General features: G+C 39.8%; 1 protein-coding gene across 1 annotated transcript in view; it reads right to left on the minus strand.

The window, feature by feature from the left end:
* Positions 1–26,158, minus strand: part of MYBPC3 (myosin binding protein C3) — a 111,661-nt gene that overhangs the window by 68,494 nt on the left and 17,009 nt on the right. Inside the window, exons 3-11 of the mRNA XM_089523128.1 lie at positions 25,244–25,351; positions 24,021–24,107; positions 23,517–23,665; positions 20,025–20,142; positions 16,679–16,727; positions 14,571–14,615; positions 10,998–11,054; positions 3,018–3,041; positions 1,165–1,331 (exon numbers count right to left, since the gene is read on the minus strand). Coding sequence (XP_089379254.1) covers positions 1,165–1,331; positions 3,018–3,041; positions 10,998–11,054; positions 14,571–14,615; positions 16,679–16,727; positions 20,025–20,142; positions 23,517–23,665; positions 24,021–24,107; positions 25,244–25,351 — 804 coding nt within the window. The remainder of the gene's footprint in view (positions 1–1,164; positions 1,332–3,017; positions 3,042–10,997; positions 11,055–14,570; positions 14,616–16,678; positions 16,728–20,024; positions 20,143–23,516; positions 23,666–24,020; positions 24,108–25,243; positions 25,352–26,158) is intronic.

Genomic DNA, 26,158 nt, shown 5'->3' on the forward strand with positions numbered 1-26,158 from the left:
GCAATCCATGTCTAGATCTAAACCGCACAATTGTAAAGACTGGCCCTGAGCTTTGTTGATGGTGATTGCAAACACCAATCGAATTGGGAATTGCAATCTCTTGAAATGGCATATCCGTTGGGGTGTGTTGCTGTTACATCCGATAGATGGCACTGTTTTCCCAAAAAACCCATATTTTTACCTGTCACAGGTGTGACATCTATATATAAAAACATTAGGTATATAAAAACATGCGTATATTCGAATGGAACGTTGTGTCAAAATTTCAAAGCAATCGGTGAAGAACTTTCAGAGTTTTAAGATTTTGAACAAACGACATTTACATTTTTATTTATATAGATGTTTCTGAACATTTATTAAGAAACATTTAATTTAACTATTTCAAAACATTCATCCATCAAATTTCTAGGTGGTGTACAAAGATATGACAATTACTGTACTTGAACTTTTAAACTAATACAAACACAACCCTTCAAGAATCTTTCATAGCAGTTACAGACTAAAAGGCAGCAAAAGACTGTGGATAAGATCCAGCATCATGTCAGTGGATATCTGCCTGTGTAATTGGGACTTCCCCTACCTTATTTTTTGTCTGCTCTTTCTCCCAACAGAAAAATCTGCCTGATAAATACTTACCCAATAAAAAATTACAAGCAGATAGAGATGACAGCAATATATAATAAGTTGGGATCAATAGAAAAGTCTTATACCTGGTAGCAGAAAGCTTGCATTTTAATATAATCCATTTATTGCCTAGTTTACACATAACTGGGCAGAGATTTAATTTGACTGTCCACTTTTCAACTCTGTTTTTCTGTTTTGAATTTCAATGGAACATTTGAATTCTAGTGGAACACTGTTCTCTTTTAAAATTTAGTGGAACATTATTAAATCCAGCTTATTAAATAGTTATTGAATGCCAGCAAACCATGAGATTCTTCTACCTCTTTTGCTTAAACTAATTCCTTCTATTTGATTTTTCTTATGTATTTCTTCTTAACAGTAAATAAGAATGGGAAGAAGGGGCCTGAACATTTGAAAAGGCCTTTCACGCTTTTATTATTTATTTTGTATAGCAGAGTTTGAGGATTACTTCACATGTCACATTTCTCCTAAAGTAAAATAATTTCTGCAGAGGTAGAGGGATATTTTTTTTCCTCTTACATGTGCTTTTCTTTTCCTCTTTCTTGATACGTTTGAGCCTTTTCAACATCCCTCGCAGATCAGTGATGCCATATTGGAAAGCAATTTTTTCATACTCTGATGGAGGAGCATTCCGAAGGATTTCCCAGACATCAACTTCTGGCTGTGACTCAGTTTTTGTCTCGTTTCTGTGAAAGGGGGCATATAGCATTATATTATAAGGGCTTTCAAACAGATTGTAAATCAGTGTGGATTTTTATAACATGGGAGACATAATTCTTTCCATTCTAAAATTTCCCGATTGACTAACATGTCAGTCTGTGTAGCTGTTTCATTATTATCATGGCTTTTGAGTCGTGGACACACTATTTCTGCATTCATATGTAACAATATGCCAGGATTCTTGGCTTGTTGAGAATGAGCATTATGCTATTGTATTCAGCCTGTTCACTCCCACGTTGGTTCTTTTATTTATATAAGCATAACCTTATAAATAAAGGTTAATAATAATAATATCACAAATTGATATCTGATTATGCTGGTCAAACTCAGAATTCTGTTTTCATTTTGTTCCCAGCAATAAACCTGATTTGTCTCAATATAGTTGTTTTGTGAATCTTGATTTGTCTAAGGGCAGTAAACTAGGATCCCAGGTTTAGACATAACAAAAAGCTATCAATTTCTGGTTTGTTTGTTAGCTTTGTAAACAGGAAGAACAAAATGAGAGTGAATAGGCTGCAACCAAAGAAAACTAAGAATTCTGATTTATTGTTTTGCACAAAGGTGGCCAGAATGTCTTAAAAAACATTCAATGTGTCATTTCTAGGCTGGTTCCTCAACAAAAGCAAGAAGTATACACTTGTTTACTCTGCAAGAGGTGTAAGAATGGCCAATTGTGGTCTTAGGTTCTTAAAGAACCTTGAGTGTGGCTCCTTATAGAGAAATCTCCCTAGATCAACAATTCTTCATCATAGAAGAGGTCATGTTTAATTTGTGTTTCTTTTTGCAATAGTGAGTAGGTAATTTCCTTTTAAATGATAAATAAGACAGTAAACAAACTATTTGTGGATTTCAAAATTATTAGATCAGCAGGCACTAAATGTAATAATAATAATAATAATAATAATAATAATACTTTTATTTCTACCCCGCTTTTTGTGAAAACATTGTAGAGATAACATTGCCTTTGGACCTCCAAGCAGATAGGTCCCTCAAGATGGCTAGTAACATTTTAGACCTTCTAGCAAGTGAATCTGTTTACAGTGCCAGGATTGATTCACAACAGCAACAAGTCTTGCCACATTTTATGGCTAACACTGACATTATGACATAATTTTTTAGGACTAGAGTTTACTTCATCAGATGGATAAAGGTCCAGTTTGTAAAAACTTATGCCACAATAAATGGATTAGTGTTTAAGTATAAGGATAGATCTACAAGTACTGATAGAATTTTCGATGCTTCTTAATAGTTCAGCAGGGTTTTCTCACTCTCATTTAGCTATGGCAGTAGCAACTTAACTCTTCCTCCCCTGTCAGATTACACTGGCTGAAATTAATAAGCTTGGAATGACCAGGAATGGATTTTTATGCAGAAGGGAATGTTAATGAGGTCAGAGTGTCTAGGATCACTTCTAGTCCTTAAACAAATTCCCAGTTCAGAATTCCCTGCAATTCACCATGTATACTTCTTGCACCAGGATATGATTGCTTCTTGTTATAAAAACCAGCAAATACACCAAGTAGATCCTGTGTGCTTATGCCCATCCCTGCTTTAATACAGTATAATATGAAATGTTTGATTTTGTTACAACAAATATGGTTATTGATTTGAAAAATATTGATTGACAACCAGCATAAGAGTGAAAAGCTTACCGATGTACTGAGCGCAAGAAGCTGCTGGACTCGAGAACGATGCGAGAAGCATTTGGAAGAGCATGCAGCATCCCCATGAGCAAGAGAAAGGGCAAAATGTGTTAGTGTTAGCAGCCATGGCTAGATCAAGCCCATCCTTCCTTGGTAGGGAAACTAGAGAGTTATTATACTGAAACATGAGGAGAGAGAAAGCACAGCACACATTCATCAGTGCAATTCTAGATAGTCTAAGATGCAATCATTTCTACCAGTGTAAAGGGATCATGTCTGCATTGATACACTTTTGTTCGAATTTAGTCTTCCTGAAGAAATATGTGTGTCAGGACTTTATTGCACCTGTTTTTTTTAGCGTTAAGGGTACGGGAAGAGGATGCTTGTGTGCGCACGTGCCACTGGCCAGAAATGGATTTTACTGCATGTCAAAGCGTCCCCCAAAAGACCCTGTTCCGTTCCGTTACACCAAGCCATCCTCCTTCAGTGCTGACGGGCGTCATTTTGCTCGGTCGGAAGACTTCCAACCAGAACATTTCATGCACCTCAGCACTGAAGGAGGACAGCTTGGCATAACGGAATGGAACGGGGCCTTTGGGGGGACGCTTTGACATGCGGTAAAATCCGTTTTTTGCCGGTTGTGCGTCCTCTTCCCGTACCCTTAACTCTTAAAAAAAATGGGTGCAATAAAGTTCATATTTTAACTTCCTTCATTCTCCCATCCCTGCCCTCTTTAGCATACATAATTGTTATCTTTGATTTCATACAAAACAATTGTTTTCCTCACTTGCAATGAGGCCACTGATTTCTACCAGTGCACCTTAATACTGCATTAGATAACCAGGACAAATATAGCCTATCTTGTGAAGGTATTTTTTTTTTCTTAACCCGCATCAATGAACCAGTCACACAGCAGAGGTTATATAGGCAGGTTTATGGATTGCTTCAGATCTGAAAGAGAGACAGAGGCCCTGTACAGACCGGTGAAAAGTGCTGGCCTGTGAGTGGGGTGAAAGCTTAGTGTCCGCATGTTCCAAGCCCTACTGCCACTGGCAGGGTGCCATTGTGGCACATACAGGTCTACACACCACGCACCATGATGATGCAACTCTGGTGCAGCACCCAAATGGCACAGTGTGGAAGGGGCGTCATCATGGCGTGCCACTGTGCCTATGACACCCCTTCCAGGGAGCAAAAAGAAACTGCTTTTTGTGGCATTTTTTAAATCCCTGCAAAGGCCGTGGTGTGTGGTTGCCATGGCCCCAATCAGGGTGAAAAAGAGCGGCATCCCGCCACCCGTCTGTACAGCCCCTGAGTTTCAGAGTACATGAAAAAGGTTTTATTTCACAAAGTACTTCAACCTATTTCAGCCAAATTATTTTTATGGCTGTTAAAAGAAATGCTTTTGAGGGGCAGAGGGGCAATAGATATGTATTAATAATTATAATTAAGGCATAGACTGAAGAAGTACAAAAAATTTACCTACACATATGGTCCATACTAAAATGCAATCATTTTCAAAGCAATGCTTGTAAAAACAAAGTTTTTTTCCCCCCTGTAATGTGCCTTCAAGTTAATTCTAGCATATGGCGACTGTACCACAAGTTTTTCTTGGTAAGATTTATTCAGAAGAGGTTTGCTATTGCCTTACTCTAAGGCTGAGAGAATGTGATTTGGTTAAGGTCACCCAGTGGGTTTCTATAGCAATAATAATAGTAAGTACATTTCTATATCGCTTACCAGTGCACTTATGCACTCCCTAAGCACTTTACAATGTGTAAACCAATTGTCTCCAACAAGCTGGGTACTTATTTACCGACCTACAGAAGGATGCAAGGCTGAGTCGACCCTGGAGCCCTGCAGGATCGAACTCACAACCTTGCAGTTGTGAGAAGCTGCAGTGCCAGCATTTAACCACTGTGCCACCAGGATTCTTTATGGCTGAGTGGGGATTCAGACTCTGGTCTTCCAGCATCCTAGGGTGTATCTACACTGTAGAAATAATGCAGTTGTAAAAATAATGCAGAAATAATGCAGTTTGACACCACTTCAAGTGCTGTAGCTCCATCCTATGGAATCCTGAGATTTGTAGCTTTACAAGATCTTTAGCCTTCTCTGCCAAAGGGCACTGGTGCCTCACCAAACTACAAATCCCAGGATTCTGTAGAATGGAGCCATGGCAATTAAAGAGGTATCAAACTGCATAATTTCTACAATGCAGATGCACCCCTAGTCCAACACAGAAGCCACTCACCACGCTGGCATCTGTTAAGTATACAGAGTATTGTTTTACATATATTATATTTTATTTGGTTCATTATGTTAAGTCTTGGGGCTAGCATGGTGTAATGGTTTGAGGGTTAGACTATGACTCTGGAGACCAGGGTTCAAATCCCTGCTCAGCCATGGAAAACCACTGGGTGACCTTGAGCAAGCTACACTCTCTCAGCCTCAAAGAGGGCAAAGGCAAACTCCCTGTGAACAAATCTTGCCGAGATAACCCCATGCTAGAGTTATGTTAGGGTCATCATAAGTTGGAATTGACGTGAAGGCACACAAAACAACAACAACAACAACATTATGTCTTAATAATTGTATTATATATTTACTTTGTGAAAGAAATCCATTTTAATTCAACCTGAGATTCAGCCTCTCTTTCACATCAGATACATTGGATATTTTTAGTTGCTTCTGTTTTTGTAAATTACTCAGTCTACAATAAGCAGAATTAAAAGATAAAAATAAGGATTCAGGTTGTCTCTAGTGATGCATACATTTAATTTAATTTAGGAAAGCTGCCCTGATTAATAATTTTTAAGAAAGGTGGGATGTAGTTGTTGAGAGTGGCAGACTGATAGAGATTAAAGGTATTTTTCAGTATAGTTGGCTTAAATCCCTCTTCTGAATCATGATCATGCCAAGTGATTAGAATCGTGGCTACTTGCATCTTCAGTGAAAGACCTGGAGGATGGAGCAGACTGCAGCCACTGCCTATGTAGGTGAATTCCAGAAGAACTCCAGACTCTCAGCTAGCCATGCACACAAAAATCAGCCATGCATCCAACAGAATGCATGAAGGCACTGCCCATGTGATCAAAGACCAAGCAAAAAGTATACTCCTCAGTTAGACCAGAAAGAGCCTACACACAGTTGTGTACACAATCAGACTTATGCAAACAACACAGCATTGTTGGTTATAATCAAAGTATTTTAATCTCACTGAATTTTTAAAGTATTCTAGATCTACATTCTATTTATTCCATGTTGCAGTTCTTATTGTACTCACTTGTTTTGTATGTGATTGGCCTACAGTATGAGCATCAATAAACTACTACTACAATAAGGAGGATGGCTAGCATTTTCCCCAATATAGTCCTACTCTCCCACTATCTCCCACTAGGTATAAGCATGGTTTGTACAGAAAAATAGTCAAGGCCACTTAGGTTATGCTTTGTTACAGAGAGATGAGAGTGGGCTAAGGTTCAGTTTGTTAAGTACTAGGAAGGCAGATAATAATTGAAAGATATCTTTCTGTTCATGGTTCCTGTCCCCTCAATTAGAACAGGACTTGGAAGCTATGAAGTTTCAGATGTTTTGGTATACAAATCCTATAATCTCTGGACACTGGATAGGGCTGATAGGTACTGGGTATGTAAAGATACCTAGTGGGCCACAGGGTGCTTGTTCCTCAATGAAAGCTGGCTTGACGTGTAGAACTATATAGGCTGGATTGTACATCAGATGGTTCCAAATCAAATCCAACCTTCCTTGGCCACCCCACTTGCTATGCCTGTCATGAGTCTGTCTCCTCCTACAGGATGACAAAATGGTTAAGAAGGGGTTCTTCCACATTATAGGCCATCCCAGTTTGTTTCCCACTAATTACCACCAGTGTACTACTCTCTTGCTGTAGTAAGCACATTATGTTGCTCAGTAAGGTAGGAACTATATAAGAGATTGTTGGGATACACCTCCCAGTTTTCTTCACCACCAACTGTGCTGGGGTGGGTTGCAAGGAGTTGCAATCTAACAACATTTGAAAGGCAGCATGACCCTTGCTGTAGAAAGAACATCATAGTTTATCCCTAACTTGGAAGATTTAAGGTGTTTCAAGCTGAACACATAAATTAAGCTGCTGATGTGTTCTAAACATGTGTGGAAGAGCAGTTAAAAATAGCTGCATATATCCCAGTGATAGCTCTTTCCTATCCTATTACCCCTGGTTGATTTGAACCTGTCAGCTGTCACCTTCTTCAAGGTCTCCCCTCACCATCCCATGTCACAGCAAAGTGACAACTGTTCCCTTCCTTCTGACCTCTCCCTGGCCTATGGCACCTGTATGTCAATGTCATCTATTTAGATTTCCCTGTCAGAAAAGAAAGATCCAGAATAGTATTAAATAGAATTTCCGCCTTTCCAGCATGGTCCTCAGGAGGAGTGTCACTGGATGATTCTAGTAGATCTGACAACTGCAGGATCCCTTCTGATTTTATGTCACTTGAAGAGATATTTACCTTCGAGAAAACCATGACAAAAATCTGCCTGAAAGTCCAGCACTGAAAAGTCTGCCTCCTAATTCAAACTAAAAAGCCTCTGGCTGATATAATAGTAGAAAGAAATGGGTAATCGACTGCATAGGTTCAGTATTACTAACATTGCTGGACACCCTTGAGATGCAGAGAAAAGAACAATCCCAGCTGAAGTGAGGCTAAACATTGGCTGTTAATATACATCACAGAGCCTTATCTTAGTAGGATTGGCATACCCCAGTTTGGCTAGGTTTTACTGAGATTCAAGTCATTGATACCCATTTGGAACATCTGATTCCATGTTTTTATTGAAAACCCCAAGTCTCTAGTCCTTGTTGAAACATATAAATGGGGCAAAACATATAGGCACTCTTCTGTGAAATTGTTCTGCAAAAACAAGTCTGCCTTTGCCTTTCAGATAAGTGGTGAGGTGAGGGAGAGTGTAAGAGGGAAAGGAGAATGAGTGATGCAAGCTGTGGAGTGCAAGAAGCAAGGAGGGCATGCATTGCTAGTGTGTGAGGTGAGGCAAGGGAGAGAGTAGGAGGGAAGAAAAACGAGTGATTTGAGTGGCAGAGAAGCAAGGACATATTGTGAGCATGTGAGATGTGGCAAGGAGGGAGTAGGTGACCAGAAAAAAGTAAGTGGAGTGAGTTGAGGAGTGCAGGCAGGAATGGATGCATTGTGAAGGGGTGCGGTATGATGAGGTGAGGGAGATAGGGAGATAGGATGGAAGTGAGCGGCAGTGTGCCAGAAGTGTGTAAGGCAAGTTTGCTGAGAGGTACTGGGGCTCAGTTGGGCAGGATAAATTCCATGATCAAGCAGAGATCTGAATTTGGGTCTCCTAAGTCCAGCACTTTAAACACTAGCCTGCACTGCTTCCTTCAGTAAATGTTAAAAAAAAATGATATGAAGACTGAAACATAGGGCACACCTATATCTAATATTGCATCCATATGTTGTACCTATCCAGTGTGGTGAGTGGTTTCTTTCTTGGACTAGAGGTGCATCTACACTGCACAAATAATGCAGTATGACACCACTTTAACTGCCATGGTTCCATCCTACAGAATCCTGGGATTTGTGGTTTGGTGAGGCACCAGCTCTCTTTGGCAGAAAAGGCTAAAGACTTTGTAAAACTACAAATGTCAGGATTCTGTAGGATGGAGCTACAGCACATGGTGTCAAACTGCATTATTTCTGTAGATGCACCCATAGTGGAAAAGAAAAAAAAAACCTTGTCAGATACCCTTCAGGTACAGAGGAAATAGCAATCCTAGCTGAACAGAGGCTGAATGATGGCTGTGAAGACAGAGCACAGGACTGTGAACTAATTCCTTCAATACTTTACTGGGGGAAACACTACAGAAATGGTTTAAGTTTAGCACTATAAAATATGTTGACTGGATATATTCCTCTTTTTGTTAAAACTTTCAGATCATAAAAGGACATTTCAGTCAGTTTGGAGGTTGCAACTATTTATTCCTTGGTTAGCTATATTTGGTAAACGACATGGAAGGTGACCACTGTAGCAAATAAAATGGAACCATTTCATGATAATTAAAGAAGCTTGCAATCTGATTAACACTGGTAAAAACATAGGACAACCTCAATTATTAGGTGCTGTGAGTGGGTTGAAAAACACCTGCATAATCTAACATGAAGATGAATACATTTGGTCCTGATATATATTTTATTGACAATGGGCTTTGCTGACCCAGTTGAAAGAGATGGGCTACAGTCTATAAAAGTTTAGGCTGAAATAAATCAGTTAGTCTTACAGGAACCACAAGACTTCCCCCTCCCTCTTTTACACCAAAATAGATAAACACAGCTATCTTTTTGAAAATTTCGAAGTCCCAGACTACTAAATTTGGATAACAGTATTTCTACAGCATGATAAAACAACAACCCTGATGATCCTGTGTAAAATTTTAAACTGTCTAAAAAGGGAGATTCTTTGAGCATTTACAATTGCAAATTAACTAAACAATCGGAGATATAACCTTTATATTTTTGTTGACTCTCTCTCTCTCTCTGTGCATATGCATATCTGCATTTGAAAAAAATAACATGATGCTCCAAGTTTTGAAAAATGGGAGGACAGTGCACTGAGCAAATCCTTTACCATTTCTGCTTCATTCCTTTCATGCACTTTTATACAGTAATACAATAATAACATATTCACTGTTCCAGTTATCAGGGTTTCAGACAGAGAGGCAAGAGCAAAGTAAAGATGGGCAAATTATAAGGCAGAAGGAAACAAACAAACAAAAAAAGGCAAAGAAAAGGAGAGAAAAAGAAAATGTTAAAGCGGAGGAGAATAATTCTCTTTTGTTGCAGATGGACAATCTCCTTGGTATGAGTGTTGAGAGTAGGAGAAGTAAATGAGAAAACCCTTGGTTGAAATCTTGCCTCAGCTTGGCATAATGTCATGACTACCAAGTAGGATGTAATTCTTCACTAAGTTTCTTCTCAAAGGTAACAATGAGTAATTTCAGAAATTTTCTTCTTGCTGTGAGAAAGTCTTCAGAAATCACACAGTGTTTAAAGGCTATTCACAATTTGGGACTTATTTTGCATAAAATGCACACATAGCTTTATGCAGAAAGCAGCATCTTCTGAGCAGAAGCAGCATTTTCTGCATGGAAAATAATATTTCAGTGCAAAAATATTAATTCATGTAGAGAAAATGCTATTCTATTTGAAGAAAATGCTGTTTTCTGTGCAAAACAACTGTGTGTGAATTGTATGTAGAATAAATCCTCAATTCAGGGATTTTCTATGTATAAAACAGCATTTTCTTAACACAAATTAATATTTCTGCATTGAGATACTATTTGCTCTGCAGAAAATGCTGTTTCCTGCACAGAAAATGCTGTTTCCTAAGGAAAAACAACTTCATGTAAATTTTGTGCAAAAAAAGTTCCAAACTGAGAAGATTCTCATTAGTCCAGGATTCTTCTTGCCAGGGTTTCTCAATAGCTGAAAAACATGGGTTTTCTAAAACCATTTTTCAAATATTTAAAAAAAACTCTTTCCATCCCTACTGCAAGGCACAGATACACCACAACTACTCTTTTTGGATCCAATCTGCAAGAAACGATTTCTAAGCAACAATACACTTGCCTCTTTTTATTTCATATATTTATTGATTCATTTACCTTTTTATGCAGTTCCTAAAGCCTTCTGAGAGCTAGACCTACCTTCCTATTTCCTATTATCAGTTTTAGACATCTAGTTGCCTGTGGCAACCAACATCCAACCACAAGACACATATCACTAAATGCTCAAAGCTGAGGTTGGGATAAATTTTCACAGTGCTTTGGAGATAAAATCACTCAGGTTTGTGGCAACTTGTATGCAATAGATGATGCAGAATTGGTAGGTGTAGCTTTATCCAGTTATAATGGATACTTTTCAATTTAGGCAGCCCAAGGTTGTGGGAAATCTGCACACTCACCTTTTTCTCAGCAAAGCACTGAAATCCACCTCTCTGCCTTCTTCATGACCATCCACACTGTGCAGCAAAACAAACAACATAGACAGTGAACTATATATGAACAGAAAACAGTAAAAGAAGAAGAAAGAGTAGTATCACAAAAAGATGTGGATGATGTGGGTGATGATGAGGGCCAAAGAATTCTCCCATGCATTCATATAATTTTTTCCAAACTATTCAAAACTTGATTGTCTCCCACTCCATCAATAGCATGATATCAAGGCTTTAAAACAGGAATGCTAAGCATGTGAACATCTCAAATTGTTGATAGCAACTCTCTTAATCACTCATCATTGGCTGTATTGACTAGTGTTGATGGGACTTGTAGTCCAAAACAAATAGAAGACCACAAATTAGACATGAATAGTTTCTTTCAGTTTCTTATTGTTTTTCCTAGTTTCAAATTTAGTTTTTTTTTTTCTAGATTTTGAGAATATTGTTTTAGGTTTCCATGGAAAGTTGTTATTGCCTAACACATTATATTTGGCCTAACTATTTTTTGCGAGAATTAATTTTCCTCATATATTGTATCTGTAAAAATTGCTTACACTAATGTACAAATGTTTGCATCTACTACTTTTATTAATGAATGTGAGTTTGTATGCACATTCACAGTCTCTTAAAATGGACATTTTTCTACACATTTTAATAGGAGAAGTGAATTGCAAAATTTGGACTACTGCAAATTTCAAAAGATATCTGAGTTCCAGGTCAAGTATTAGTTCAAAATTTAAAAAATAAATTAAACAAAGAATGAGAATAAGAATATTTCTTAGCTGCGTCTTCCCATGCATCGAGGCAGGGAAAACAATTACCAGATACACCACATCAGTTAAATACACATCAATTTAAAAGGACATATATACAATTTAAAAGGACAAGATATACACATATTGAAACGATCCACATTTAAAATCCATCCTTTAGAATTCACAAGTTAAAAATCATCTGTGTACACCTACCTGAAGAGACAGGTCTTTAATGATATTTAACTTCAGACAGCGTATTCAGCTGTCAAGTCTCTTCTGGCAGGTTATTCCACCAAGAACACATGGGGCTTTAACGATAATAACCAACACTTTGTACCTTGCAACCTCTGTACTCCCAGCCTGCCTCTGGGCCCCACAAAAGCCCCCGCAAAGGAGGGGAGAGAGGCAGGCTGGGAGTACAGAGGCAGCACGTACGCGCCCTCCATTCTCCATCCTGCATCCTCCAGGCCTTCTGCCTCTCTCCTTCTGCCCCGGCCTCCTTCTACTGTAGGCCTCCTGGCGCAGAGAACAAGAAGGAGGCCAGGCAGCAGGGAGCAGCATGGAGATGATGGAGGAGGAGGAGGAGGAGGACCAGAGGAGAGAGCTGCTGCCACGCTGCCACCAGCCCAGCCACCAGCACCCAGGTAGGCAAGGAGTCTGGGGGAGGAAGGAGGAGGAGGTAGCGATCCAAGAGTGGCAGTGGAGAGAGAGACCCGTGAGCTCCCTCTGCCGCCTCTGCCACCCTGGATCGCTGGTAAGGTAGGAAGGGGGAGAGGAAGAAGGAAAAGGGTGGCTGCTTGTCTTCCCCAATGGGAATGACAAGTGTGCCACACACCCAACCCCCCGCCCGATTCCAAACAGGCCTCCTTTCCATAATGGGGATGAGGGGCCTTTTGGAATCGGGTTTTTCCCCATGGCAGACCCTGAACCTGAAGCGGGTTATTCTCCCAGTGAGAATGGGCCCTAATGTAAGAATAATAATACTGTTCCTTTAAACAGACTTGTGTGAGTCTATTGGCATGGCTAAAATGTAGGTCTTTTATGGTGTGAACAACATCGACATCAAAAGCAGCAGGTCATCCTACATTGACATGAAAGAGCAGGAAGAACCAAGGAAACAGAAGCTGCTTGGGACTCAAAGCAGACTTCAGGAAAACCACAGACTATTTTACTTTTTGCTTTTCATTCTGAAAATTTATGGAGGAAATAGTATAAAATGCCTAATTCCATTGCAGCTGCTAATCTACTAGACATGTTTATTTCCTTTTTCCATAGCTATTATTCCACAGCTAAATATAAATACTATGAATGGGCTTAGTGAATGCAACAATAACAGTATGGAGGAGGTGGGTGATATCTTTTGCCCTTGCAACCCCCCTCCCAGCAGGGTGTACCACCATCTCTTATGTGACTGAAGCCAACACATTGAGTTTCATTTTCTGCCAATTTCTGAAGGGTTTAAAAAAGATTTGGGAGTATGTGGGTGGATATTTGAGGGGGAAACATTGCATTTTTCAGGGGTTTAGACCCATTTGGGTGTAGTGTTTGATCTGTGGTCTGTGGGCTTCATGGGCCACAAACTGGGACTGATGGGTTATATGCCTATCCTGATAAACAATATTATCACAACAGTACTCTCCCCCATTCCTCTGCTACCATTGTTGCTCCTCAAAAAAAGATGTACATAAAGGCAGATGTTTTCAGAAAGCAACATTAACATATTTGTTTTTTAAGATGAAATTTGGAATGACTTTCTGCTTCTGACTGTTCCACAAGCAATCACTCATGGGAGAGGGGGATGTCAGTCTGTCGCAACCTGATTGACAGGAGATCAGGCCTCCATCACTCACAGAAGCTGTTGCCTGGTAAGTCAGGATTGCGGGACTTCAATGATCCCTATGTTTTCCTACATATGTATGTATGTGCTTCATGGACTATAGCAAACATTTAACTGCATAGATCACAAAAAGTTATGGATAGCTGTGAAAGACATGGGAGTGTCACTATATCTGACAGTCCAGATGAGAAATTTGTATGTATGACAAGAGGCCACTTATTATTATTATTAGTTCAACTTGTATGCTGAAAATATCATATAAAGAGCAGGTTTAGACTCGGAAGAGGGAGGAGAGAAAATAGGAAAAAACTCCAACAATCCAGAGAATGCAAATGACACCATACTGCTTTCAGAAAATAGGAAAGACTTGGAACAGTTACTGAAGAAAGTCAAGAAAAACACTTCAAAGGCAGTTTTACTGCTAAACATAAAGAAAACAAAGGGCCTGTTCACACTATGTTTTAAACTGTGGTGGGGAGGGAAAAGCCTGCTTTTTGCCAGCTCAAAAAAGAGCATCAATTTGCTGCTTCTTTTTGGGCCAGCAAAAGCCAGATTGGGGCTGCGGCATACCACTCCTTTGGGGCGGTCTGTTCCACCCCTAAGTAAGCTGTTTTCCGTGATGGTTATTTCCAAATTGAACGCAAGATCAGAAAAAAGCTAAAATCAGCTGAAATCATCCACACACTTAATTTGGAACCACCATTTTATATAATAATGCCTACTATGTTCTTTTTCACTAAATGAAAATGTTTCTCTTTGATGCCACACTTGGAATTGGATTGTGCTTGCCATATTAATATAATGAGCATATAGTACACTCCAGTTACCATTACACTTAATGAAAAATGTACAAATTTAAAATGGACCACACATTTAGATTCTTTTGTTTAAGCAAAGTGTTGTTTCACAGTTCATAATGGGGATTGAAGCTGAGGTAAACATGGTTACCTGGAAAAGGCTGAAGTGATCCGTCTCCCTCCTCCCACCATGCTCCTGAAAAAGAATTTCAAACACAGAATTTGGATGGAGGCAATACCACTCTATCCAACATCATTTTAAATCAAATCTAAATCTAAATCTAAATCTAAATCTAAATAAATAAATAAATAAATAAATAAATAAATAAATCTAATAAACCACCATTTCCAAATTGCTCATATTACCAAGTGGCTCTAAAAGCACCAAACTGAAAAGGCAACCTTCCTATGGAGACAACTCTACTGTTTTTTGTATATTAATATGTTTCCTCTGTGAGTGGGTCTTGAGAAGATGGTCCTTCACAGTCTTGCTGCACATTCTTCTAAAGCAGGGGTAGAAATCACATGGCCCAGCGGGGTATGTGTCACATTTTTGCAGCCCGTGAGTCTCCTGCCCACCATCCTCCAAAAGGATTTTGGTGTTGTTGCAAAAAAGTAAAAAAAAATAATGGCAGCATCACAATGTCAAACCAACTGAGAGGCAAAGTTATCCCGGTGTGGTCCTTAATGGTCTAAGGGTGTGGGAAAAGACCTCATAATCCACAAAATTTTCCCACCTCTGTTCTAAATGGAGACAGAAATTGAGCTTGAAAATTTATTCACTGAGAACCCCATTAATAAACTATTTCCCCTCCCTCTCTAACCCTTTTTAAAAACACCATGATGTGCTGTTCAGACATGTATTTGTCTCCATCATCATAGGGTTACCTTAGGGTCACCATAAGTCAGAAATGACTTGAAGGCACAAAGCAAACAAACATAGTGCATAGTTTTTGTGGGTTTTTTTCGGGCTATGGGGCTATGTTCTAGAACAGTTAATTTCTGATGTTTCGCCAGCAAGGATGTCTCTGCCAAATTGGGACAATTGGAGGGTATGTGATAATCCTAGCAATCATACTCATTTTCTCAAAAGTTCTTTCTAATTTAAATGCTCTTTCGTATAATATCAGCCTTCGAACAGGATCTTCCTGCTCCTGGGAACTTTGTGATCAGGTTTGGCTAAGTGAGACTGGAGACCCCCTATTCAGATTTGAGGCTTAATGCACAGACATCTGGGATGCTTCTCTGTTTTGACATTTGGGGCTGAGGCTTTCCTACACACCCACATCCTCTTTTTTAGTTTTGGCCCTGTAAATGAGCAGGTAGCTGCCTTCCCAGGTTCATTGAAAATCAGATTCTAAACCTTGACAGAATATGTCAATTTTTAAAATCAAATGACCTGGATAGCCCAATTCTAGATATCTATTTTTCTCTAAATCAAATCTCAAAATGTGGACTCTTTCAAAGACACTGTGGCCCATTACAGATGGGCACCCTCGTATGTGCTCAGCACGTACTAGGGTCAGAAAGGGGCGTCCTTTCCAGATGCCCCTAGCCCTAGTACGCGCCGAGCGCGTACAAAATGGCGGCACCCATTTTACACGGGTGTCGCCATTTTGACGTCGCGGGTACCTAACATCCGCATGTCGTGCGGCAGAAATGATGGTGTGAGTGCGCCATTGGCACCTTGCAGCGTCATTTCCGCAGCGCAAAAAGAAGCCGCGTTTAGCAGCTTCTTTTTGTTCCACGAGGGAGCCCCGTGGTATAGAAGCTGCAGCTCCCTCGCAGAGCAAGCGGAAGCGCCGGCAGACAACCCTTTTTGGGCGGTCTGTAAATGGCTTTAGTTTTGTTTTCCAAAGTCTCACTTATCCAAAAATGCTCAGGACCAGAGGTGATTTTGAATTCAGATTTTAACATTTATTTTGGAATACCTGAATTTGCACATATATTTGGAGATGAGACTCAAGTCTAAAAACAAAAATCATTTATGCTTCATATACACCTTATACACATAGCCTGAAGGTACCTTTATACAATATTTTGAATAATTTTGTACATGAAACAACATTTGTATACACTGAGCCATCAGAAAGCAAAGGTACACTACTCAGCCCCCAATGAAAGAAGTTGTGGTTTTTTAAAAATATTTTTTTATTTTGGAATTCTGTTTAAGGAAGACTTAATATGTAACACATAGGGAGAAAATGTTCTGCCCCATAGTAGCTGCTGGTCAGTACAACTGTTTGTGATAATACTTACGCCCGTCGGAATGCTGTGCGGATATCCATCTCACCAACTGCAGGGGCTTCTGTGATGACATAGATTACAAAAGAGGAAAAAAAGCCCACAATATATCAATGGTTCAAATTGATAACAGCAACGAACTATGCTTTCCACAAAATTTCCCCACTGAAACTTTTTAAAACAGCATTCATTTTTGGTTATTCACTTAGAGACTGAAGTTTCACACAATAACTTGAGATGAAGATAAGGAAAGAGAGAAGGTCAAGATTTTATTCCAAAGCCAAACAACCAATAGCAAGCAGATTTTGCTCTCAGTACTATGTAAATATATAGAATGAGTGCATCATTAGGACATTGAATCTTGAGATGGGTTATTTTGATGGCGATGGCAATTGTTTCTAATTTACCCCACAGAAATGGATATTCCAGTGCTTTGAATATTTATTGTTTCAAAATGGGTGTTTTCTGACTGGCCAGCTTCTGCTGATATAAAAATGGCTACTATAGACTGAGGCTGCATCTGTATTGCAGAAATAGTCTGATCTGACAGCTTTTTAACTGCCATGGCTCAGTGTTTTGGAATTTCCAGAATTCCATAGCATTGAGACATGGCAGTTAAAGTGCTGTCAAACCGGAGTATTTCTGCAGTGCGGATGCAGCCAAAGGTCTGCCTGTGTCAACAACATCTGCCACAATATAGCAGACAGTAGTCTTTTGCATTTGAAGCTCCTAAAGCAGGAAAGATCAATCTGAAGGTGCCCAGACGTAGTTGGACTGCAACTCTAATAATCCCTAGCTAGCACAGCTAGTAGTGATGGATGATGGGAACTGTATCCCAGCTATCTGTGGCCCCAAACTGTCCATTCCTGTACCAAAGGAATTAGAACATTGAACTGAATATATGGACAAAGGAGTGTTTAAACAGTCAAACTGTATATTGTTGTCTTGATTCAAACCTCTAAGCATATGATATAATACCTTCAACCATGGGATATATCTGGTTCAGCTCTCTGTGATGGGATTTGGGTGCACTGGTATACAACCTCTTTAGCCTTATATGGCTTAGGTCCAGATTATCTGAAAGACTGTATCTCCCTATACAAACCTGCCAGAATTCTAAGATCTACAAGGAATAGGCTTTCTCTCATTCCTGCCACCATCACAGGCTCACTTGGTGAGGACATGAGAGAGAGAGAGAGAGAGAGAGAGAGAGAGATTTTAATGTATAAGCAGGAGGATTTTTTATTGGGATGTTTTATCTATCTTTTAAACTTCAATTGTCTTTTAAATCATTTCATATTGGTTTATGTGGTGATTTTGTTTCTCTGAAAAAAATATTTTTCTGGTTTTTAAAGTGACTATTTATATGAGCTGCCTTGAGTCTCACCTTGAGACAATGGTAGTATTCAAATGAAATAAATAAATAAATGTACAAATTCAGCTCCTACATCAGGACTGGAGAATCTAAAGAGCTGTTCACATTTTGTAGGACTCCAACTACCACTCTAAAAAGGAGCGGCATTTTGCCATTCTTTTTAAAGCAGCAAACTGTTGGATTCGGGCCAATCTGGCGCTGTCCCGATCCAGCACTGAAAGAGGGGCTGGGACACCACTCTGTTGGGGTGGTCTGTACAGCCCTTGAGTCTGCTTTTTCAGATGCAACTTCTGAGGAAGTACACTCATTCTATGAGAGCTTACATTATAAACTTCTTTCTCAGTCTCAAAAGAGCTACAATTTCTCTATGCACCAATCCAGACTAACACAGCTATGTCTTTGAGATGGGCTGTATAAAATGGGTTTTTATAGCACAGTTCTTTAAGTGTTCTTTAGATGTCGATGCAGAACTTTACTGACACTTAATTTCATCTGGCCAAGTTTGTACAAGGATGGCAGAGAGGTTCTCTTTCTGCATCTCTTGCATTGGCATCTTCCTTCATTTCCTTCTAGGTGGTGCTGTCCCCACAGGGAAAGGCAGGGCAAACATGTTTCCAGTTTGCACAGGCTCATTTCTTCTCGTTCTCTGTAAAGGTGCCATGCTAAGTAGCTCCTTCAGACAAGCATTAGGTCATGTGTTCCTCAATGATACATATGTTTGATGTGCTTTGTAATAAGTCAAAAAAGTCTGAAAATTGAGGAGCCCTTGAAGCAATAGCAAAACAATTCTTTACTCACAATAAAAGTGTTGGTTAAACTACTCATCTAAAAATATGCTGCTTCCAGTTCCCGTATTTGATCAGGGTTAGGGAAATGAGCAAACTTGAAGCACTTTTCAAGTATCCCCCCCCCCCCCCACCAACCTTCAATGGGAAAAGGCTGCAATATGACAGCAGCCACTCTTCTTTCTTTACATTTCCTCTTTTGGGGTTAAACTTTTGAGAACATACAGTCAATGGTTTATATTTCTATATTATTACTGTTGCTGACTTCATCCAACAATGGACAGAGATGAAGAATTAACCTCAATTCAGGCACTAAAAATGAAAGAATATCCAAACAAATTTTAAATATTGTTAAAAAATTGTGACCCACTCCTCTTTTCCCCTAGCTCCCTCTCCCCCTCTAAATTCACTACAGTGTTGCCAAACCTCAGCAACACGGCAGTGGCTTTAAAAATCCCAGTTGTTATTCAGGGCAGATTTTTCAACTTCCGCAATACCAAATTTGGGCATTGTGACAGCAATTTTGAAAGAAAAAGCAGCTTATGTGATAGTGCCCACATGGTGTGGAGGGGAAGTCTAATGTGGCTCAACACTACCGCCACTATTTCCCTGCCCCAGAAGTTACCCATTCCTGATTTAAATTCAGGATATTTCTGTGGATATTAAAAGTTGCAAACTAATGCAGAAATGGGGTGGAATAGACTTATAGGGGAACTAAAGACCCACATAGACCATATATATTTAACCTCCATTCATAGTATTAAGAGGCTCAGGCTGAGATGCTATTTAGTATGATCTTTAAGATAAAGGCTACTGTTTAAATCAGAGATGAGAAACATGTAGCCCTCCAGATAATGTTAGACTATAATCCCCATTATGACTGTTCACTGGTTATACTGGCTGCGAACCTACGTAGACAGAAGGCGCTGAAATCCAATAGTCCCCAAACTTATCTCAAATAATCGACATCCCTATCATCCCCACTGGCTAATGAATAAAACTTATAGAACTACACTGAATCCTATGACAATCACTCCCCCAGATTGTCATTCAGACCTCCTCAGTCATTTCTTTTTCTTGGTTTTAATTGCATGTGTAGTTTTCTCAGGCCTAGAAAGGTTGTGTACAACAAAGAAAGAAAAGCTGGGACATTTATCCTAGCAAAAGCCATCTCTTTAATTATGAAAGCTCATTTTCTTACCATTAACAACAAGGCTAAAATTACAGCTGTCAAACTTGTCCTTTGTCGCCACTTCACATCTGTATCCTCCAGCATAGGTCATTTTTGCATCAATAATATTCATTTCAAAGACATAGACCTTTAAAAATGGAATAAATAAAACATACCATCTCACTAAGGACACTTCTTTTCAGACATTTAATAAATAAATAATAAAATAAATAAACTTTATTCTTATACCCCACCTTTCTGCTGCAGCAGTCAAGGCGGCTTACATAACTACAATATGTTAGAATAAATTGACACCCCCCCCCCTTTGAAACAGGATTAAAATACAATACAATTTACAAATTAAACCTGTTCAAATGACAACAATTTACTAGTAGAGGCAGTTGTTACATAAAGTAGGGAGAGTAGAGAAATAAGATTGAATTAATCTGGGAAGGCCTGCTGGAAGAGATCCATCTTGACAGTTTTTTGAAGCTCTCTAGGCTGGTCATTTGATGGATCTCCTCTGGCAAGGAGTTCCATAGTCTGGGAGTAGCAGCGGAGAACATCCTCTGGGAGGTTGCCATTAATCTGGTTTTTGTGGGTTGCAATAAATTCCTCCCAGAGGACCTGAGGGTGCAGGGTGGATTGTACGGAAGTAGGTGATCCTTTATATAGGTTGGACCCAAGCCATGTAGGGCTTTAAAGGTAATCACCAACACCTTGTACTGCGCCCGGAAACCAATAGGCAGCCAGTGAAGAGATTTAAGAATAGGTGTAATATGATTTATATTCAGATTCTACTGTCAAAGTTAAGAAAAAACCCAACAACATGTGTATGTCTTCATGCCAAGAGCTTAGAGTTACTTTTGCATTTGAACTAGAGGTTCAAAGAGTTCCTTTTATGACTACAGATTTCAAAATCCCCATAGGTTTCCCAAAGCTGTAGTACAAAAAATAACTTTTCCAAGCTCTGGTCTGGATTGCCCAATGAGCATGCTTTGCTTTTTGAAATAACAATATAGAGGCACTTTCTATTACTCCCTCTCTTCCCCTAACTCAAAATGTCTTGCTTCTTCTTTTCTAAATCTTCCTCTTGCTAAATTTGTTACCATCACAGAAATTCAGTAAGTATGCTGTTAGAGTGCAAATCTGTGCCAGTTTACTTGCATCATTTTCTTAGGGGAGGGCAGATGATGCTCCCTTTTTCTTACTTCCACTCCCGCTGAGCAGGAGTGTCAGGGATACTCACAAATGCAGCTCTGTCCCCACAACTACTAATCCCCAACAATAGGGAGTGGTCGCTCTTATGAACCTGGGAAAGTAGTAGCAGCCTCCACCCCCAGCATAAGGCTGCTCTTTCTCTACCAGATCTGCAAGAACAGCTGGGTCTTTCATAAGAAAAGTGGGATATAAATCAAGCAAACAAATAAACATGCCTGGGCACATTGGCAACCGATCCACAGTTAAGAGAACCTGTGAATGTCCCAGATGCAGTTTCATGGACAAGGGGTGTTCCACAAACAGGTACATGATATAGCCATTCATATTGGCATATCCACCCCCACAAGCAAGCATAAGTTGAAACTAATGTGTATATAGTCTCCAACAGGATTCTAGCTGGTAGCCTGTTTTTTTGTTACCCCCTTCCCTCCAAATCTCAGGTTCACAGTGTGTTCATACTCCTGAAGTCAGGTTTGAGCTTGGTTTCAGCAGTCAGATGTGTGTTTGCACAGTTAAAACTAGTGCATCAGCTGAGCCCATTCCTTGAGGTGTCAGATCTGGCCACTGTAAAACATGCCTCGATAACATACTGTTTGGATTACTTTAATGCACTCTATGTGGGACTGATTTTGGAAACTGTTTGAAGACTTCAGCATTTCCAAAATGTTGCAGCCAGGCTTCAGGATAGGGTTGGTTATAAGGAGCATTTAACTCCCTGCTAAAACAGCTTCTCTGATCCACTGGTCTATTTCCAGGAAGAATTCAAAGTACTGCTTATGATGTTTAAAGCCCTGCACAGCTTGGAGCCAAACTATCTAAAATGCCTCATCTCACTATATGATTCTCTTTGTCCCACCACCCACCGCCATCTTCTTGGTGGCTGGTCCCAAGCTATGGAGCTCTCTTCCATGGGACATCTGGTTTCCCCTATTCCCTTTTCTGCTGGCACCTTTTCACTTAGGCAAGCCTTTGCTTCTTAAATCATGTGGTAATAGGGTCAATGGAACATGGTGCAGCGTGCTTTTATATTTTCATTATGTTTTACATGCATTGAAAATATTTTTAACTGTGTGCTTTTTAAACATTTCTGATTTATGGCAACCCTATCACAGGGTCTTCTGAGGCTGAGAGTGTGTGACTTGCCCAAGGTCACCCAGTGGGTTTCCATGGCAGAGCAGGGATTAGAGCCCTGGTCTCTAGAGTTATAACTCTAACACTCAAACCATTACACCACGCTGGCTCCTTGTGATATGTTTAGTATACATGAAATGATATACAGCTGGGGAAAAAAATACAGTCATGCTTTAAATCAGGGCTACTCTAAGTGGCATGTGTGGGCCCTACTTCAAAAGAAACGGTTGTAGTCAAAGGATGCAATGTGGTACTGGCCCCTGGCACAATTGGGAAAATATTGTTGGTCCCCCATATCACTTAGCACTGTTTTAGTCAATAGGGAAAATGTATAAAATATTTATACGAGGAAGATACAGAAATAAATGTATAAATTATGAGAAATATGTACATGAAATACATGCTTTTTATGCTGGAAGTAAAAACAATAAATTCTCATAACTTGATACAAACAAAAGATGGGATGGAAATACAGGTGGTATTTGGATAAACTAAATTGAGACAAAATGTTTTTCACATTCCTAGATCCAATATTTTGGGGGCTCAGATGTTCTAAAACAACACACACTATTCAAAAGAAGCAATATTCTCTACTTCTCTGCCAGACAACATGGTACAAATACGAAAGGATGGAGGAAGGGAAGTTGCATTTGGCATGTAAATGGTTAGAACTTTTTGTCCAGTTTAACAAGTAGCTTCCAATAAGAATTTCATGACAGCAGAGGAAAGGCCAGTAGCAACAATGGACATTATCACATGGAGGAAAAGCCAGGATTAAAAATGCATTTTCCCGGCAAAGTTCTGAGATCGCAGCAAGACACATTGCGATTAGAGAGGATTTATCCTGGGAATAAACAGGGAATAACTAGCAACAAATCATTCACGGGATTTCCCTATGAATGATTTGTTGCTGGTTATTCCCAGGATAAGTCTTCTCTAATTGCGACATCATCTGAAAATCTTCACTGTGATCTTGGGTCTTTACCAGGAAAATGCTTTTTAATCCCAGCTTTCCCCTGCTTTTCCCCTGTGTGATAAAGTCCTACGTGAAATAACTGAGTTCTTTATTTCAAAGGGAATACTATTTCTCTTTTTTTGAAACAGCAAAAAGGAAACAAACATATAAACAAATAAAAATATAGAGTAAAGAACCTGTCCTGCCAGTTTTACCTTGTTATTTCGATCATAAGTTTCATGAAGCTGGAGGTGTTTCCCTACTTTGCTTGCTAGGTCCATCCACTTTCCCTTGAACCATTTCACAGAAGGTTTCTTCAGCAGGCTTTCACCTGCTACTACAGCAGTGAATGTAATGTTCCCACCTTGGGAGGGAGACATATTAAGCTGAATGCATGTTGCAAGGTATAACATCTCATTAAATCAATAGGCATACCACAGGTGAAAGACAACAGAGTGAATTCCAAATAAGGCTTTTATCGTGCCATTGCCCTCCCTTGTCCACTGCCCTTTACTGCATCTCTGAGTCTTGTACATAATGGCTAATATCTCCTTCTCTTCCCCTCTACCACAGTCATTTCTATCACCATTCTTCTTACCATGGACAATCCATTAAGGAGAAGAATACAAAATAAATGAACAGTGTCTTCTAATTGTCCTTCATCTGGGAATCTGCCCCAATCAGCAGAAGCATATTTTTTTGCAAGGCTATGCACTTACCCACAGTCACTTCTCCATCCTGTGGCCGAGAAACAAAGATGCCAATAGGATCCACAGGTACCTTTTCCTGGGCTTCTGTAGAAAGAGCTAAAGGAGGGGAAACTAGAGTTAAATACTGGTTTGTTTAGTTTTTTGTGGGTTTTTCGGGCTATGGGCCATGTTCTAGAAGAGTTTATTCTTGACGTTTCGCCAGCATCTGTGGCTGGCATCTTCAGATGCTGGCGAAACATCAAGAATAAACTCTTCTAGAACATGGCCACATAGCCCCAAAACCCCACAAAAAACTATGGATGCCGGCCATGAAAGCCTTTGACTTCACATACTGGTTTGTTTGTTTTTTGAGAGCCTGTGTAGTGTAGTGGTTTAAATATTGGACTACAACTCTGGAGACCAGGGTTGAATTCCCAACTCAATTTGCTAAGGCAGATTTATCATATGATTTTCTAAGCAAGATTTATTCAGAGATTTGCCATTACCTTCCCTTCAGGCGGAGAGAGTGTGACTTGCCAAAGGACACCCAGTGGGTTTCATGTGAATCAAACCCTGGTCTCCAGAGTCGTAGTCCAATGCTCACACCACACTGACTCTCATGCTGTCAGTATCAGAGCACAAACATTGCAAGCTGTGTTCTTCAGATCAGGGATGGGCAAAATATGGCCCATGGGTTGCATGTAGCACCAGGGTTGTTATTTTTGCTCCCAGGGTCAATTTCTTAACACTTTTTGCTCCAGAATGCTCCCAGGTGTACTCTAAGGGATGTGAGGGTGGCATTTCCACCACTTCTGGAGGCCCTCCACCCAAAGGTTAAAAACAACTTTTGTAGAAGTCATCTTACAGGCACTCTTCCTACAGCTGCTCTGAATTATATGGGAGCTTTACTGGTGCTAGACCCAATCCTGAGAGAGGAGAAATTCTATATAATTCAGTGCAGCTATGGAAGGAAGAGATGTAAAACTGAGGGTGCATCTACACTGTAGAAATAGGGCAGTTTGACACCACTTTAGGGGCTGGGATTTGTACTCTTACACATGCATTTGCTTTCTCTGCCACAGAGTGCTGGTGCCTCACCAAACAACAATCCCAGAATTCGGTAGGATGGAGCCATGGCAGTTGAAGTTGTATAAAACTGCATTATTCCTACAATGAAGATGCACTAAAAAATCTGGGTTATTTTGACCAGCATATCAAAAAAGGATACTCCCAGAATTGTATTTTTATTTTACCTTCTGAGCCCTTGCTCCCATCTGTAGGTGTGGGATCTCCTTCTGCAGGTACATCAGAGACAGCTGGTTCAGAAGGAGCTTTAGATTGTGGGATCTCTTCCATCTTTTCTAGAAAGGATGTTATGAAGAGTCTCATTATTTTAAGAGACATGCAAAAAATGTGGGTCTCTTTTGAAAATTGGAGAGCAGGCAGTATGCTATTTTAAATGGCATCTCTTGTTACATTCAGGATCCAATGACTGACATACAGAACATTCAGAACTGGCAACAAATCAGGAAACAAAAGAATCCAGTTTATCATGAATTTATTACTAAATTGTCGTTGTTGTAAACTGGCCTTGAGTCAGCACCAAGATCAAGAAAATGCAAAGTTGTGTATAACTGCACATTTGTTTACAAAACTAGCCTTGCTTTCTGGTTTAAAAAGGCCTCTTTAAAGGTTCAGAAATATGGAAATATAAGAGCAGGCTATAGTGGGATTCAGAGTTCTCTTTCACATGCAGGCATAACATAAAGTGTAATTGCAGCTTCCACTGCCAGTAGGAACTCTGCAGGCCTTGGCACCAGCTACCTCATGATTCTGGACAGTGGCATCACTAGGGTTGGTGTCACCCAGTGTGACAACTCACAGTGTCATCGCCCTCCATTGACCTCCTCTTCTCATACCACACCATACTGGATCCTTAGTAATATTTTTTGTACTACAGTAACATTACTCATCAATCATAATAATTAATTCTTTTTTTAAAAAAATTGAAAAACCCGAGGCCTCTTTCTCCTCCCATTGAATCTTGCCCCACTCACACCATCTCCTCCACTGAGCTCCAGCATTTTAGGATACAGGTGAACATCCCAGCTCATTTTTGCCCAAAGGCAGATGTTTGAGGAGCAGTGCTGCCACCCCCTTAAGGTATC

The sequence above is a fragment of the Sceloporus occidentalis genome, unplaced genomic scaffold, assembly GCF_023333645.1.
Source record: "Sceloporus occidentalis isolate IW3139 unplaced genomic scaffold, rSceOcc1.0.p SCAF_4, whole genome shotgun sequence".
Classification (NCBI taxonomy): domain Eukaryota; kingdom Metazoa; phylum Chordata; class Lepidosauria; order Squamata; family Phrynosomatidae; genus Sceloporus; species Sceloporus occidentalis.